Source organism: Typopeltis vanoorti, chromosome 21, assembly GCF_054136105.1.
Source record: "Typopeltis vanoorti isolate ZY-2024b chromosome 21, IOZ_Tvanoo_1.0, whole genome shotgun sequence".
Lineage (NCBI taxonomy): Eukaryota > Metazoa > Arthropoda > Arachnida > Uropygi > Thelyphonidae > Typopeltis > Typopeltis vanoorti.
Window position 1 is genome coordinate 54,147,976 of NC_143569.1, and position 19,412 is coordinate 54,167,387.

The 19,412-nt window shown below is 35.0% G+C and overlaps 1 protein-coding gene across 1 annotated transcript in view; it reads right to left on the minus strand.

Annotated features, from left to right (window-relative positions):
- Positions 1 to 5,385: 5,385 nt before the first annotated feature.
- Positions 5,386 to 19,412, minus strand: part of LOC150094857 (glutamate receptor ionotropic, delta-1-like) — a 65,473-nt gene continuing 51,446 nt past the window's right edge. Inside the window, exons 4-5 of the mRNA XM_090411681.1 lie at positions 11,974 to 12,123; positions 5,386 to 5,499 (exon numbers count right to left, since the gene is read on the minus strand). Coding sequence (XP_090267807.1) covers positions 5,386 to 5,499; positions 11,974 to 12,123 — 264 coding nt within the window. The remainder of the gene's footprint in view (positions 5,500 to 11,973; positions 12,124 to 19,412) is intronic.

The following is a 19,412-nucleotide window of genomic DNA, read 5'->3' on the forward strand; positions in this document are numbered from 1 at the left end:
TTCAATGTTTAAAAAAATTAAAATATTTGATCAATTTTAGGACTTCCCGTTGGACTTCGCGAAGGATCACTTATATGTTTATTCATTTTTTTAATTCAGTGAATCACTTACTTACTTATATTCTATGTTAGTCGTAAGTATATCGTTTTATATGCAACCATATGTCTCCAGCATAAGATTATATACTATTTAACGTCCTAAATTACTTCATAACTGTTTGAAAAATTGCTTAGAAAGGTGTAGTATTTTGATGCAAGAAAGTAGATATTTGTGACTCAAATGTCGATTTTAACCCCACAACTCAGACTTTAACACCACAGCTATTTATGTATGGATTCATTTTATTCACTAATAATATGGGACCTTCATAAATATTCTAGAATTTTCAAACTAAATAGTATAACTTAAACATTCATGCATCATCCATTGAGTTAAAAAACAGTCTTATGGAGTGAGTGAAATTTCTCAAATTTCCAAAAACATTACCAGCGACACGTACCTTAATGATAGATTCAAATTTCGAATGTATATTACATTACATGGATTTGAAACATATATAATGTATATTAAAAAATAAGTTTAAGTTCTTAAAACAACTGAGAGATGGACTGAGTCCTTGACTCTTTATCCCGTCATCTGAATGAAGAAAATCTGTGTGGATGGGGTGTTATTGAGCTAAACGCTCTAGTCATGGTTGGGTAACGGCAATAGCCGAGTCTCAGTTAAAACTTCATTGGCTACAGCATTGCTATTTGTTACCCTGGAAGTCCTAAAAAGGACTCTCTCTAATTTCCTAAAACATAAGGTTAAAGTATTAGGATGGCTTTATTGTAATATTGTGATACTTAAAATTTAAGGGTATACTATATTTTAGTATAAATGTGCATTAATAAATAAGTTAAATTAAACTTTAAAATTAAGTTTTAAATATTATTTCTAATAAAAATTCTAAAACATTTTAAGAATCATATAAAAATAGCATAAACAACAATTTTTATACAAATATTCAAGGAAATATAGTGAGTAATTTAAAATATATATCACTAATATATATGTTCAGAAAACCAACCCATGTGCATACGTACTTGCCTCTTCCCACCACTACAAACTACAAAAATCAAGAATCTTTTTGAGCACTAGGCATGAGAGCTTGCTACTTTATTAATGATGAAGAAATTAGCCAAGCAGCTCAAATTTCTAACAAACGCCTTTCTAAAAACTGGCTATGATAAACATTCTGCCATTTCTACACTTATTCCAATGAATTATCAACGCACCCCCTATAAATGAAGATATTAAAGGTTTTATCCATCTTCCTCTACTGGCTCTGTTGCAATAAAACTAACATAAATACATCCATTACTTAAGGGGTGTAGAATTAAAGAATGTTCGCTTCTGTCATCGCAATACAATTGCTTCTTCCAACCGTTAAGACTAAAAAATATCTCTGAAATATCCAGGATTTTATCGCATGTTGTATAACTGAAATACATCACACTAAAGACGAACAGAGAAAACTATCTATCTCTATTATTAGAGAAAACTATCGACCTCTAAATGACCTCTATTATTAGGAGAGTGAAAGCGATAAAGACAATAATCGTGATGATTTTCGACTACTACTACAACTATAGTTCGCCTACAGTATAGAGATCTGTCCTTAAAGATCATTCCATATCGATAAAGATCATTCCATAAGGTGGAGAAAGCCACTGCTAGAGAAATCACGCTGCCACGCTGCCAAGAAGAGTCCATTCATGTTGAAGGGGAGTAAGAAATAAGGCGATGTATGAATTGGTCACCAACACACGAATTTACGTGTTTTATAGGTAAAATTTTCCAACTGTTATACAAGCAAAATGGTTACCACTTTAAAACTACAATGATCATAAAAGAGAAGTTAATTTTCCGACGGGTAGTAATAAACAACTTATCCCACTAGACGGATTGATTATCCTATAATGGAAATGGATTCTTCTTCTTTTCACATGCGCAGAAGTGTCGAAGGATCTCGCATTTGTGGGCGTACTATACTACTACTACTACTGCTACTAACACGGTGCGCCAAAAGCTGCATAAAATCACACGCTTAACTTCTATTGCAGTAAACCTGGAGGTGGGAGCGCGCAATTCGGTTTTACTTGAGACGCTTCCAAGAACTGGGATTTCTCTAGCAGTGGCTTTCTCCACCTTATGAAATGATCTTTATCCAAGGCATTTCAGTTCCATTTTTGTTTCAAAAAACTGAAAAAAAAAAAAAAAAAAGAATAATAGAAATAGTTCATTGAGTTCATTCCAGTTCTATTTTTTATTCTGGAACACGAATGAATTAATATAATTTTATAATTTTTTTAAAATAATTAAAATTAAAATTTTTGAAGTGTAATATTAAATGTAATATCATTTCAGTTAAAAATGCAATAAATTCATCAGTCATCCCCATTTAATTAAGCAAATAATCATGATAAAGCAATACTTGAAAGTTTAAACAGTACCACCGAACCGGCCTTCACTTGTATGTATGTCAATAATATACGTTTAATAGTTTAAATTACATGGATGGGAAGTGTCTATTCAAGATAGAAATAATATGAATATGAAGTTTATGTTTTTAATGTATTTTATTCATTTGGCTGTTTGGGTGATTTTAAATAACAAGTGAGTTAATTGAGAAATTTTCCCTCCAAAATATAATAAGCGATTTGGGAGTGATTTTCTCTTCATTGATAGGATGCCCATGGTGAACATGCAAGCCAATCAACGAAAATAAGGTATATTCCTCCCCGAGATAGAAATTCTCTTCCTCTATTCGCTGAACGATAGTATTTTAGCTAAAATTTCAAATAGAATTCGAGAATTAGTTGGTAGAAACTTTGTAGAAAAAATAATACATATGATTTATTATTTCATTGCCAAGCCGAAATTTTTGATCAAGAGCAGTAAGGAATTGCGCAAAATCAATAAATTTTATACTACGGTAACACGTGATTCAAAACGAAATTCGTACTCTCCTAAGTTTTCTGTAAGATTCAAAATATTAAGGTTTAAAATTCACTTTTCATTTCCTTGCTTCAATATAAAGTAATTAAGAGAATTTATTGTATTTTCTATAATTTAAACGTATATCTATAAAAGCGATGTATGCCATATAATTAGGAAAAATTTCCCATTTAAACGCTAGGATTCCAATGCGTCCAAAACTTTTCGGATGCCATGAATTTGGAGAATTCAAATAAAGGTTTAAATCATTTCAATCTCTTTAAACCCTTTGACTACTAATTTATTTATATTTTAGTAAATCATTACACATGAAATTTATGGAATGTTTCTGATGTTTTACCAACTATATTTTAAAAGTTAAAAATATTAAATCCTTCGAATAATTATAAAGCCTGAGAATATTTTTTTATTTTGTGTTTCTAGAAAAGAACGTCATTGAATTTTCATAATCTTAAGAAATTAATTAATTAGTTATTTGATTAGCCACTACTTTAATATTTTATATAATAAATACAAAAAAAAAAACAGTGTACAATAAGTTAAAGTAATATATCATTTTATTTGCAGTAATAATTTAATATTTTAAATAAAATCATTAAACTAGGCAATCTTACAAAATAACAAGACAATCCAGTGAACACACACACACACACACACAATTAACTAACTAAAAAAAAAAAAAAAAGCGATGTGGATTAATGTTTAGCCATACTAGACAAATTAAAGCAGTGTGAAGCTGCCTATCGCTATGAGACCTGAGAGTGGAAGAGATGCCGTGTGATATTTAATAATAAACATCAAAGACGTCAAAGTAGACTCTGAGAATCAGGTCGAAATTAAAAGCAAACCGAGATAACGACAGAGTTTCGTGCCATCAGACGAAAAACGCATAATTGTGTTTATTCCTGGGAAAAAATCAATATTGAATTTTCTTACATGAACGAACAACAGTTCCTTCGCTAGCACTTATTTTTTTTACTGAATTTCAACATAAGGAAAACATAGTGAAATATCACTTTTTACATTCGATGGAAGGAGTTTCAGATGCAGTTTACGATGAATTATGATGTAGGAATGTATTGTTGTTACATATTGCCCGGTGCATACAATTGCATCACTTCGACAGTAAGAGTACGTAAATTCTCCATATATCTTTAGGCAAGTTCTTGCTGGTAAATCTTAAATCATTACAAAAGCAAAACAAATATATTTGTAGGCAAGTATATTAGTGGACTGAGTTATCGAAATATTTTATCGATTTGCACATAAAACTGTTGAATTTTCTTTGTGAAAATATGGCGCATTAATTTTTGTATTCTATATTTCTGTGTTCATTTCTTTTTTTTTCGTTTTTTTTTTTTTTAAGAAGAAACATTGGAAATAAAACAGTTCTCAAGGCAGAGTAACCCTAAAAGTATTAAATATTTGTTTTTATAAATGTATGAATTGCAGTAATGATGACGTTTGGTTTGTAAAGAGTTGAGTTTATATAGCAAGTAAAGGTATGGAATTCAATACATAATGTTCTAGTAGCAGGTGTAATCCCTACGCCTATGGACCCTCTGAATTCTGCATGAGAAATACACTGATGTCCAGCAGGTATCCATAACCTTAATCACTTTCATTTTTTTTTTTTACAAGCGGTTTATGGGGATCTGTCTAACTTGACATTTTCTCGTATTTCTCATGATTTAGCTCCCTCTTTTAATGAAGTCAGTCAGATTTGATATCGCACTCTAATTTATCTGAATTCTATCGTTTCTGAAATCTATTAATATACTGAGAATCAGGTCTAAATTAAAAGCAAACCGAAATAACGACAGAGTTTCATGCCGTCAGATGAAAAACGCATAATAGTGTTTATTCCTGGAAGAAAATCAATAAATTTAATTTTCCAAGAACCAAGTGTATGGGAAAAGTTCCCTATATATATTTTTGACTGTAGATCCGTGTGTGTGTGTGTGTGTGTGCGTGTTCACGGATCCGGTTTGTCTGTTTTGAGGGATGAAAAACCCGCGTTTCTGGGTGAAAAAAAAACCTACCTCCGTATGAGACGGCTTACTTACCTTTAGTCGAAAGAGATCAAATAAAGATTCCTCACGTCATGGACGAGAATTGAACTCATAAAAACATTTTATTTCATACTTTTTATTAACATTAACATGCTAGAAGAAATTTTTAATTTGAAAGTTTTTTGTATTTTCCACACGTAGCAAAGGTATGATAAATATTTTAATATAGTTTTAGAATGCCGATAGATGGCGTGGTGATCAATACTTGATCGTGATTCATGCTTCCGAATTGGATACTAAGGTTTAATTGGCGCTGCAATAGCTTAATCTCTATTCTTCTTCTTTGTTTAACATACTGTTTTTCTTTTTCCGTTTACATTATAATTGTTGATAAAACAAATAAAACTTCAAAATTATCATCGCTATATTCTCCAACATCGTCACTGCCTCTTCCTGAGTAACATGCTTTGAAACGGTTACATTCAATCTGCAAAAAGAAAACATCAATAAAAATTTACATTTCAAGACTTGTTTCTTTTTTTCAATAACACTGACTGAATAAATATTTTTAATATTTTTATACTATAATGTTAGTCTACAACTATATATTCTGCATTCCATACTTATGTTAGTAAAGTTGTAATCTCAGATTTTCGAGAAAAAATAAATAAATTCAAGAACTCTCCCATCTACCATGACCCATAAAATTTTCCCTGTGTGTATATACGATTCCCTTTACTACCTTATGTTTTTATCACATTTCCTCTCTTCTTTATATTTTTTCAATATTATTTCCAAAATTCAAATTCAGTAATGATTATTTTTATACTTAAGTTTCATTTTCTCCATGAGGGTTTTGAAGAACAAACCTCTTACACCACCAGTTATTTCCAGATATTCGCTTTCGTTACTGACTTTTATAAGACCTAATCTATATGAGGAAAATATAATACCAAAACACAAAATTGATTATATGATCCTATTTATTATTAGTGCTTTAAAATATTCCGGAGAAGGAAAAGGAAATTATTCATATATTAACTATCATTTTCACTCATAATTAGAAATATAAATGAATGTCATGGTATATATAAGTACACTGCAACTTTATCTCTATTTGTGATTTGTAATAATTACTCCAAAGAAATTAATTGCACAAGCATATTTATCGCTTTCGAATCATTGATTGAATTGAGTTCATAATTGCTTGTGAAAAATGGATTATCATATTATGATATGAACTATTTAAAGGAGTATCGTAATTCTTTAAAATTATTATTATTATTATTATCCGGGCATCGCGGGAGACCCAATCTATCCACACAATCTATCACACTTCTTCTTGAATCCATTAACAGACAAAGCACTCAAAACTGACTCTGGCAATCCATTCCACTCATTCACAACTCTACAAGCAAAAAACCTAGCCCTTACACCCCTACTACACCTTCATTAATCCTTCTTGCCCCTAGGTGTACAATTTAATACTATTTCCTCTATGACCTTTAACTATATCTAATGCAGTACTAACATCCTTACCCTAGAGTGTTTTATGCCATGGCAATGATTTAAGTTTCTTCCTAGGCTTGTCATAATCACCTTCCTTGTATTTCTACATATACCCCTTCTTAAAAGAATATTCTTCATGTTGTATAATCCCCCAGGTCAAGAGCTCATGGTGACTTCCACCAATTGTAAGCAATGTTGTCACCTTGATTATGGATAGCTCCTCTGATCCTATGACTAGGTCCAATACCCTCCCACCCCTAATCTCTCCATCCAGTACGCTCCATCACATGCTGCCTTAAATAATTATCTCTTAGCAGGTGTATAAATTCTATTTTTCTGTCATGTGATCTTTCTTCCTTCCAGTTCTATATCTCCATACGTGAAGTCCCTCATAATAATCACTCCACCTGTACTCATTGTACTAATTTGGTGATGCATGTCTTCCATATCATCCGTGGAACTCCCTTACCTAGAGCAACAACCAATATTATATTTTGTCTGAGAGGCCTTAATCTCACACCAGATTGTTTCAAATGAATAGCCACCCTCCCACCTGTCTCCTATTCTTTTTGGTTGCAATTCACCTGCTATTATCAGCAGTACTCCTTCCCCCCTACTATCTTCTCTATCTTCCCTGAAAATACTAAACCCTTCACATTCAATCCCTGTATCTATATCATCTGCTATTAGTCTAGTCTCACTAATGCTTAGAACATTTGGCCAGGTTACACTAACGAATGCCAAAAACTTCCCCTTCTTGTTCCTGATACTTCTGACATATATAGAAACTACAGCATTCCTTTATTCCCTCACCAACCTTTACTTTCTGAATTGACTACCCTATCCAATATTTTTGCTTGAGATACTATATTCCACATAACTTACTTGCTTACCTCCAAGTACTCCCCCTAACCATTGAGTCTCCGTACATAATTTTCTTCTTAAATTGTTTTTCTTGTTTGTTCGGTAGCTCTTTATTATTCCTTCGGACCACCTGCTTCTTTCTCTTTTCAGCCCTGCCAATCTCTTGCCACTTCTGGAGTTTTTCAATTTTGCGCTTTGTCCTGTGAAGGAAAACATTTAAGCGCGTGATTCCTTTATTTCCATTTCCTTCTCCTCTATTTACACGGTCACAAGTTCGACATTAATAACATCATTTTTCCATCTTACCGTCGTAACTTTAGCACATTTAAGAGAAGCAATCCTGATGACGATTTTCTGATAACTCTTACAAAGCTAAGGTCTTAAGTCATACTACGTCATACCTTGCCATGTAGCTGAGTTTGCCACTGCTTTGCGATAATCTAGGAAGCTGAGGTTTCTATAATTTCGAACATAATGAAATAAAAATATATTATGATTTAAAACAGAAGAGACAAGTTATATTCATTAATCATTAAACTTAAATTCAATTAGTTAAATTCGTTATAATGTCATATTCACTTTCGCAATTGGTGTCCCAGCAATAATGGCGCCGTTCTCATATTGACATTTGTGTTTGCTGAGCAAAGACATACCACGCAAGCTTCTTGTAGTGAAGGTTTTATTTGTTTTCTTAGAAGAAAGGAAAATCGGCTTTCTATAGACTTGAATTTCGTAACTGTTCCCATTCTGAAAATAAAAAACGAAATAATTATTATTCGGATAAATATTATTTATTTGTGTGAAATAAATTGTGTGATAATGTGAAAATTATTGTTGTTGTTGTTGTTGTTTGAATTCAACTCGTAATTATTTTATTATGTAACTCATTTCATGAATTAATTTTATTTAATGAATTAAATTAAATAACCTCATTGCCGTTTCAATCGTATATCAGAAAGTTAAACTCATCATAAGTGAAATCTCGTTATGTGCGTAATCAAATTACTCAAGTACGAGGCTTGTTTGAAAAGTTTGGTAAATTTCCAATAGATGGCGATACAATTCGTTGATTCATACCAGTTTGGGCACGTATCATCTCTTTCAACCCCGTGGAAAAATTTTAGCCACGTGCTGTGCGTAGTTCTTGTTTGGCAGACATTTAAAATGACAGTGTTCGCATTTTTCATAAAAATGGAGAAAAACGAGTTTCGTGCATAAAACACTTTTATTTGAAGAAGTGGACGGCTGCGCAGATCAAATCCGAGTTAGATGCAGTTCATGGGGACTCTTCACCAGCATTAAAGACTATTCAATTTTGAATAAATAACTTTAAACGTGGTTGTAAATCAATTGAAGATGAAGCGCGCTCCGGACTCCGTACTGAGGTCACTACGAAGGAAATAATTGACAAAATCCATGATATCATTATGGTAGACCGTCGAGTGAAAGTGCGTGAGATTGCTGATATTGTAAGCATCGCAACTAAACGAGTGTATAATATCCTGCACGAAAAATTACACATGAAAAGCTGTGTGCGCGATGGTTGCCGCGGCTGTTGACTGTCGATCAAAAACGCATTTCAACGCAGTGCTTGGAGATGTTTCATCGCAATTCGCAGGATTTTTTGCGCCGATTCGTGACTGCAGACGAAACTTGGATCCACCACTACACATCTGAGTCCATGGCAGCAGTCAAAACAGTGGACAATGCCCGGTGAAAGAGCACCGAAAAACGCGAGAACCGTTTTGTCAGGTGGAAAGGTGATGGCCACTGTTTTTTGGGATTCCCAAGGAATCACAAAAACATGATAATTTGGAAAAGGGTAAGACAATAACAGGAGACTATCATGCGTCATTGGTGCACCGTTTAAAAGAAGAACTGAGTGAAAAGCGGCCACGATTGGTCTCGTGGGGACCAAGTCCCGTGTGACTTCTTGTTCCCAAACTTAAAATTTTCGCTCGATGGGAAAAAACTGTCTTCGAAGGAGGATGTCATCAAGGCTGTCAATTACTGTTTTGCACAATTTGACAAATTCTACTTTTTAGATGGGATGAAAAAATTGGAAACTCGTTGGACCAAATGTGTAGACCTCGATGGAGACCATGTTGAGAAATAAAGGTGAATTAAAAAAAAATTAAAAAAATATGTTTAACTTATTTTTTTACCAAACGTTTCAAACAACCCTCGTATATAGCTAAATGCTCAATATGTAAAATAAGCGAGAATATTATGGATCCAGTGATATTTTATAGCCAAATATAGAAAAAATATTAAGAATAGTTTTGAAGATTTGTTGTTATGGTGTAGAGAGTATTTTTGTTCTCTGGGTTTCTGTCTGGTTTCTGGTGAGAACCAACAGTTCGAAACAGCCATTATTGAGTGACTCAGCATATGTCACTCAATGAAATTAAGGTGGTATGAGTTGCTGCAACCATATGAATAGTCTCCAGTGAAACGTAATTTATGCACTAATAAAAAGTGTACAGTATAGCACCTGGGAAGAGGTCGTGTCTCATACATAGCGCAAACCAAGACAACTTCGATGCCAAAGGTTTTATTCTCATAAGCTTCTTGTTAAAGTTTTGAAAATTTTCTTAAGATTCTTTCTATATCTGTCTATAAAATATGGTTGTAAATATAATATTTTTATTTTATTATAAAATTAACAGTCTTTAATAGAGAAATAAGTAATAAATTAACGAAAAATATTCATTAATTTATTCCTACTAAAGTTTTTGCATATTTAAAAAAGAAATAAATGCTACTAATGTGAATGCTTTTGGAGGCGGGACAACTGATGGCAACGGATGGCAATGCTGTAGCCAATGAATTTTAACTGAGGCTTGGTTGTTGCTGTTACCCTGGAACGCAGAGATTCGAGAGTTTTAGTTCGCTCTGTTAAGGTTTTGTCTTAAGGGAGCAATTTGAGTCTCCAGGGAAAGTGTTTTCCGGCACAGCCCTGTGAGGGGCTTTGTCAGTGAATGCTTTTCTTCGGAATATGAGCGGTTCTGCTCGGTGGTGGTGGTGGGAGAAGGCCATCCCTGAGTAGAACCAACGCTGAGATGGACGGTCTTTCGGCTATTATTGAGTGGTCTAGGGATCGTCCTGATTTTTAGAGTTTGCTTTACTTAAACATCGCCAATGAATTTTAACTGAGGCTCATCGTTACACAGCCATGACTTGAGCTTTTAGCTCAATAACACCCCCATCCGCACAGATTTTCTTCAATCAGATGAAGGGGTGAAGTGTCAAAGAGTCAGTCCATCTTCCCCCCCCCCCAAAAAAAAGCTTTGGGAGTGAATCTTAATAAACTGCTACCATTGAAATTTGCGCTTGGAGATTCTGAAAGATATGGCCAGGGATAGATCTGAATGAAGAATTTATGTTCAGAGAATCACCAGGAGTCGAAATCGACTCGATGGAACATAACAACAACAAACTATTCAAGTTAACGTTACATTTCAGATATCTGAAAAGGCGTCAATTATTCCTCACATGATTGTTGCCAGCAAATGCTTCTTTCTATGTAGTAATAATAAACACCTAAATAAATAGCGAAACCATTGTCATCGACACTCAGCATATGTCACTCAATGAAATTAAGGTGGTACATGTGTTGCTGCAATCATATGAATAGTCTCCAATATTGCTATGTAGGATTTTTGTAGGATTACTCCTAACGTGACAGAATGATTGGTTGTGGACCAACTAAGCCTGGTTCTATTAAGATGGTAGAAGAGATTAAAAATTGTATACGGTTGACATTATAATCATTAAATTGGATACAATCAACAGAAAACTTTGAGGAATCTGTACATTGGCCAGATTCTGCAGTTTGGTGTGCAATATCGCCAAAGGCAATCTTTATTGATTTCTGGGAAAGAGGGGGAAGATTTCAATGACTGTTAAGTTTTCATTGAACAAATATTTTAGTGACTTTATTCCATGACTGATTCGCTAAAGCACAGTTTTGTCAAACCAGGGTGAGTGTTCCCATAAGCAGCAATACTCTAGCCTATTTCAAAAGACTGTGTATTTAAAACCAGCTGAATCATGGAGAGCCTCTGCATCTCAATCGGTATAAGCGAACCCAGGTCTGGCGTCGAATCCTCTGTAAGACGCTAAGAATCTTTTTCTGGGCTTTTCAACTGAAATTGAGTTACTCTGTCTCATGCGGAGGTAGAAAGGTTTCCTAAACGAAATTTTGATTTTTCATCCCGCAAACCGGCCAGGCGAACACACGTAATTTACATTCCATGTTTTCTCGTCGGTTTGCCTCATTGTGCCTGTTAGTACCACTGATGAAGATGAATCATAGACATAAGTGTTTTATAGAAAGCTGCAGTTCATGAAAACGCTAGAAGTTCTGTGTTTATATGTACGAAGTAAACGTCCGATTAACAGTTACATTATAAAAATTATTTCAATAATTGCGGGTGTGTGATGGACCAAGGACAGACCATTATCGCCATCTGTAATGTGATTTCATCTATACCGTTTTCATATTAGCTGTACTTTCTTAAACGGACTAGTCCATGGAATTTTAAATAATATACAAATAAGCAAAAATACTAAAAAAAAAACTTACCTGCTTTAATATATCAGATGGAGGACTAATAATTGTAGCCTGGAAAATTCCATCTAAAGATGAAGAGAATTCTACTTTTATGTATGAATCATTTACTGCTTCGTTGGAAAATATAAACCATGTATTTCGGAATTTCATTCTGGGCTGAGCCTAGAAAAGTTAATACATATGTAATGGCTAATATTTTTGTTTATGCACGAAATCGTTAATTAAAAGAAATATTCAGCCGAACTCGAAAAAAGTCTTCCTCACATGTTTCTATAGCTTAAATCTGCACTAGCGAAAAATACTTGAGGAATGAAGAGAACGGTAGTTCTATTATACGGGGATGGTGCAAAAACCTATGCGTCTTACTACCGATCTATTATTATCTCTAGAGTGGTGGTGAAGATTTTAAGAGCTGAAAAGAACTCGCAAACTGAAATAGGGTGGAAGACAAGTCATGCTTTGCTTAAAAAAACAGCATGGGGTGTTAAACGGAGGTCATATCTGAACAAGTTTCTCAGATATAATATCCATTACTCTGTTGTATAAAGGGAATAGATACACTGTACTATTGTTGGATTCTGCAACGGCATTTAATGGGATACCACATGAAAGGCTATTGTATAAACCGTATAATGGAATATGAACTCTTCAATTTGATTGGATAAGTGGGTTGAATCTGCCTGATTTAAGGTGACCGGTGGTGTACCCAGGTATCAGTCCTTGATCGTTGTTCAGTTTATACATTAATGATACTGGGAAGTATCCGACAGGAGATGTTCTACTGGTTGTTGATGAATGCAAAATAGGCAGAGTAATCATGAATGCTACTGATATGCAGGATGATTTAAAGGATTTTAAATCATCCTATATTAAATAATTAAATGCATTTACAGGATGATTTAAATAGGCTGGAACTGTGTTCAAATGGTAATAACTCTCAATTTAATATTGCTAAGTGTAAGGTTAACAAGAGGGTATTTCGTGATCCTGCATACCCTCGCTTCTATGTGACTTTGAAATCATCGATAACCATGGACTTCGCTTTCGGTGACGCTGTGGGTGGAGACTGGGTTTTTCTCTGATTCCAAAAAAAGTTTGTTATTCTTTAAAGAGTTCCGCCTACTACCTATGGGAATTAGAAGATTTATTTAATATTAATAATATAATATTTTAATATTTAATACAATCGTAGCTATAAATGAATTAAACCGACAATTCAAACAAATAAGAATCTATCAAATGAACGTAGTAGTTGTAGTAGTAGTGTAATGTTATAAACATTTAATATTGATTAGTAACATATTCGAAAAGAAGAGACCGTTATAGAAATAAATCAGGACAAGTGCGTCTTACTTTCTTCATTGAATGCGTTCTTTTGCCTCGTGTTCACCTGTGGAGATAAATTATTATCATTGTTACATCGCTTCTCCATCTCTGTTCCCAAAGAAATTAATTTTATTATTATTATTATTCCTCGTTTGATGAGAACACAGTAATTAGTATGATTAATGTCGCGATCGACATTGTTGTTGAGGTGTGCAGACGTATAATCCAGATGGAGTTAACGGGAATGATAAAGTGAAATTAGGAAACGAACAAGAAAACAAATGCCATATCAGTTGAGAAAGTTCAAAACCCACAGCTCAATACTAAGTTATATTGTGACTATTTTATTTTTTATTGTGATTCAATGGGATATCCCAAGTAATAAATAAAATTAACCGTAAAACCCACATTATTTCAGACATTAAATATGAGTGTTAGGGTAATGGACCACGAGATGCCGGCACTTGTTAAGCCGTCTCTCTCCACTACGTGCAGCTTAATTAGTGATAGCTTTGTGCCAGCAATCTCTGATTGGGTACCAGTGAAGATTGAACTGCCCACTCAGTCTCCAACAGTTAAATAGCGCTAAATGGCCTCGCTTAACCCACGTATACGGGAATAAAAAGGCATTACCTGATTTTTTTTTATTTTATTATTTTAATATTGTAACTTTTATTAAATTTTAAGATTTTCAACATTTCCAAAGTAAAATTAAACATTATTTAAATAATTTCTAAAATCAAGCAAACCTAAAATAATCTCACATAATTATTACTGATTAGATTCTTATGAAAAAAAAAAAAATTAATTAACCGGGAAAAATGGCGGCTCGCATTGTAGTCTCGCATGATGGTTGTTGTTGCGAAGAATGTTTTTTGATTTCAGTGGTGATTAGTGAGTTTTAGATATTGTGAATCTGCTTTGTTTGCGGAATACGAGGTAAGACTTTGACTTTTGATACAATTTTCTGGCCGTAGCCTGTTCTCTTCGCCATTGTAAATATTTTATACCTATTCAAGAATGGAGAATGTAAACGATATCAAAGACGCCATTCAACAGTTAAACAAAGATATGTCACTTGACATTCTCAAATTCCTCCTAAAGAAATTTGAAACAGATTATCCTGGTTGCTTGAATCTCTTCGCTCAAGTAAATGACACTTAAGATGATGATTTGGACATTGAAGAGGACATTACACCTGTTCCACCTTCAAAGACTCCCCGACAGTTCGATTGTTCTCATGAAGAACATTCTAATAAAAGACGCAGAACATCGGAAGGTGGATTGGAAGTTGATGTAACAACTCAACAAAATCAGATCACCCAAGATAGAAAAGAAAAGGTCCCTCCAGTCATCCTTCGAGATAAAGACAAATGGATCTCAGTCTCAAGATCCCTAGGAGAACAAAATATCAATTTTTCCTGGGCAAGAAATACTGAAGAGGGTGTAAAGATTCACCCTACCACAGTCACTGATTATCGCTTGATGACGAAAATGCTTGACAACTCTAAATTGCCCTCCCACACATTTGCGCTAGCTAGCGAGAAGAACTTAAAAGTAGTTCTAAGAGGAGTGGCTGAGGGTATCACAACTGATGAGATAACAGCTGACCTCATCAATCAAGGATTGACTCCAACCAAAGTCAGTAGAATGTTGAGGTTAGATAAAACACCAATGCCACTGGTGTTGGTCGAAATCTTCAACACAAAAAAAAACATCTATGAAGTTACGGACATTTGTAAGCTTAAAATTACAACCGAACCTCTAAGGAAGAAGGCATCGGCAGGGCAGTGCCACAGATCCAAACCCAGATCCATACCTGCTTGCTGTGCCAACTGTAGAGGACCACATCCCTCTTATTACAAGGGTTGCCTTTTCCATCCAAAAAACCGTGGATCAACAAGAACTAACCACGCTCCTACAAGCAATGACACAATATACAACAAAGCAGTTCGCCCTCCAGATCATAATACCTCACACTCGACAACCCAGGAAGGCACTCGACCCTCATCCATGTCCAAATCGTATGCGGAAGCAGTAAGAACCCATACGTTTTCATCACAAGAGCGAACAAGCTCTAATCTCACATCAGCTTTAACCTCGTCACTTGTAACAATGCTGCATGAATTCAGCAAAGCAAGCACCTCACCATCCTTCAGAAAAAGATAGATTCTACCTAGAAACTCAATCCATATTAACAGCTCTCCATAATGTTTAAATAATTTAAACCAAATTCTCTCATGATAAGAGCATGGAATGCCAATGGCTTAACAAATAAAATTCTCCAACTGCAAGAATTTGCAAAAAGATACAATTTAGACATAATCTTGATCAGTGAATCCCACCTCAGATCATCAAACAATCCAAAACTAAGAGGCTATATTTTATACAGGACAGACAGAGTTAACTCTAGAGGAGGAGGCACAGCTATTTTTATCAAAAATTATTTAAGCCACAATGCACTGACTAACCCCCAAACTCTAAACCTTGAGGTGACGGGTGTGGAGGTGCACACTAATAACGCAGGCAAACTTAAAATCTACGCAGCGTACAACCCTCCCAGTATTCTACTATTGACAGTAGACTTAGACTCCATCCTCGGCTCCAGGGATTCCATAATTATAGCAGGAGACCTAAACTCAAAACACACGGCCTGGTTCAATTCGTCAATCAACTCCAAAGGCTGTACCTTATTCAACTATACGTTACTCAACTCATCAATAGTAGCTGGACCCACTGAGCCCACACACTACAGCCCATCAGGAAGTTCTGATGTATTAGACATAGTTATCCTCAGAAACATCAAATATCAATACCAGCTGGAGACAGTAGAAGAGCTTAACTCAGATCATAATCCCATCCTACTCAGGTTAGGACTTCAAGATCAGCTCTCTCCCCATCATTCTTTCATACCATGGGACAAGCTCTCTAAGGTTCTCCCAGTCCAAATCGGTCCGCCCCCTGTCATTCGTAAAAAAGAAGAAATAGCTCAAGCTGTAAACAATTTAACTAGGCAAATCAACTTAGCAATAGCATCAGTCACTCAAACCACTGTCTTCCACGCTCCTAACTGCATCCCAGAAGAGATAATGGACCTGATCAGTGCCAAAAATAAGGCTAGAAAGCGATATCACAATACTAAAGCAACTTTAAACACTTTGAACAGACAGGTTCGAGAAGCCCTCCAGATCCACAGGAACTCCAAATGGGAAACCAAACTCAAAGAAATCAACCCAGAAGATAACCCCATATGGACGTTTGTAAAATCTCTTCGTACCAAAAGACAACCACTTCCCCCTTTAAAGACCAATGTTGGAATTGCACACACAGATGAAGAAAAAGTAGAAGCCCTAATTGACAATCTGGAAAATCAATGCAGCCCATCTTATGCAAATTTAAATGTCAATCTTATTTACAAGGTTCATCGTAAATTAAGAAATGCACTAAGTCAGCCTAAGGATGATTCAGAAACCATCACCCCCACATCACCAACAGAAATAATAAATATCATTTCCCATCTGAAGAATAAAAAGGCCCCCGGCCTTGACGGCATTTCCAATAGAATAATAAAGCTACTCCCACGGAAAGCCATAATTCTTCTAGTTAATATTACCAATTCCATTTTACGATTCCAGTACTTTCCCACAGATTGGAAAATCGCGGACATTATACCTCTGAAAAAGCCTGGCAATAACCCACAACTTCCCCAAAGCTACAGGCCCATCAGTCTTCTTTCCTGTCTTGGCAAAGTAATAGAAAAGGTCATCCTATCAAGACTACAATCAGCAGTGGACCAACAGAAAATAATCCCAAATGAGCAATTTGGGTTTCGCAAAGCTCACAACACGGTGCAACAAATTCACTGACTAACAGAACATATCACTCATGGTTTTAACTGGCACCTTCACACTGCTGCTGTGATTTTGGATGTTGCCAAGGCCTTTGATAAGGTCTGGCATCAAGGTCTTATCTTCAAACTAATTGAAAACAATATCCCAATTAAACTAGTGAAACTCATATATTCATATATCAATGAAAGATACATGCAAGTAAAACTCAACGGAATTGTTTCTTCAAGGCGCAAAATTCTGGCGGGAGTACCTCAAGGTTCTCTTCCAGCCCCAATACTTTTCACAACTTACATGGCAGATATTCCTGTCAATCCAAGAACAACTACTACGGCCCTTTATGCAGACGACACCGCTATTCTAGCTAGATCACTCAGCCCTCGCCTAGCAATCACTAGACCACAAGGAAGTATCAATGAGCTAGCAAATTGGTTCACCAACTGGAGGATTCAAGTGAACCCCCTCAAAAGCTCAGCCATAATGTTTTCAAGAAGAAAAATCTGCAACAAAGAAGACATCCTGCTCTCTGGTCAAAAGATCCCATGGCAATCAGAGACCAAATATCTTGGGGTATTAATGGATAAGAAACTCCTTTTCAACAAACACATCAATCTCATTTGCTCCAAATCTTCCAAAGTCATAGCTCAGCTCTACCCATTGATCAACCGCAAGAGCAAATTGAACCTACATAATAAATTGCTTCTTTACCGGATGGTAATACGTCCAGTCATTACCTACGCCTCACCAGCATGGAGTCACACTTCAAGATCAAACATTTCAAAATTACAGAGAATCCAAAACAAATGCCTTAGGATGATCCTGGATGCACCGTGGTTTGTCAGAAATTCACAGATTCACCGAGAAACCGGCACTCCATACATCTCCTCCCTTCTTCGTGATCTTGCTGAAAAATTCTTCTTGAAGTCAAGTTCACATTCAAACCCACTAATAGTACAAGCTGTCAATTACAACGAGACTGATTACTACAAACACAAAAGACCAAAGGCTATTCTTCTCTCAACCGATCATAGCTAACACAACTGCCCTCAGAGGGCGAGCTTAATTGCTCACTAATCTCCCACTCCCAAACAACTCTCATTACAGATAAAGGGGGATATGAAAAGCACTAGTGCGTCACCCAACCTGTCAGTAATGTTATTGGTATTGGTATATTTAATTAACCTTTAAAATTGTAAAAGGTTTTACTTGAATCTTTGCGAAATCAAAACGCCTTCAAGAGGCTGACGCATTTCTCGAAATTGATAATTGAAAATATTTCTCTGAAATATTTATAATTTAGTTATTTTTAATTTAATATTAGAGTTAGGAAATATTCCCATTTGAAAATCTAGATTGACTATGACCATAATGAAAGTATTTCAGTTTAAATACTTTAAATTTAAACTGTATAAAAAAAACCAGTTTGAATAAGAACACATCTTCGATGCCAAATTAATCCACAAAGGCCATTTTTACTTTATATTTGCATAGTTGGCGATAATATATTCCATTACAGTGCCAGATTACCAAATAGGCAGAGTAGACATCGGCCTACGGGCCCCACCGTTTAGGGGCCCCGCTACAGCGAATCAAAATAATATTCATTTGATCTTGAAAGACAGTTACAATCATGCTTTCTTAAATTGTTTCCAAAAGATAGAAAAAATGAATCAACTCAAAGAAACGAAAATTTTACATTAATGTTCATTTTCGTTTCTATAATATATAATCTATAATGTTTTCATCTGCTCAACCATCATATTAAACATCAACTGCATGCATAGCGGAGCATCAACTGACGACTATCCACAGTCTTTATTCGCCAGCAAATGTATGAGTCCCCTTCATTTTTCGTATATATTACATTGTATTGTAAGTTATATACTTTGCTGGCATAGGAAATAATATTATAACACCGATTTTGTTACGTGACTAGTAGTATTTAAATTAGTTGCAATTACATTCCAATATTTACCCAAAACATATATATTTATTATGGTGGCTTTTATGGCGTTTGTCCGGTATCGGAGAATAGCGCAAGACCTCTCGAATCTATCTTGTTCAGGCACTTTTACTCATATTTGGCTGAGACTTAAGAATTCTTTCATTTTTTAGAACAAAGAGTAAATATTGTTTGTCGTCGCTCTTTTGTAGATGCAGAATGTTGGAGCCCGAAAAGAAGAGGTATTACCAAGGCGGCGCAGAAAAACGAAAAAAACAGCAAGAGAAAACGAATAAGCTGATGAATAAATAATAACAAAGAAAGACCGCCTTTAC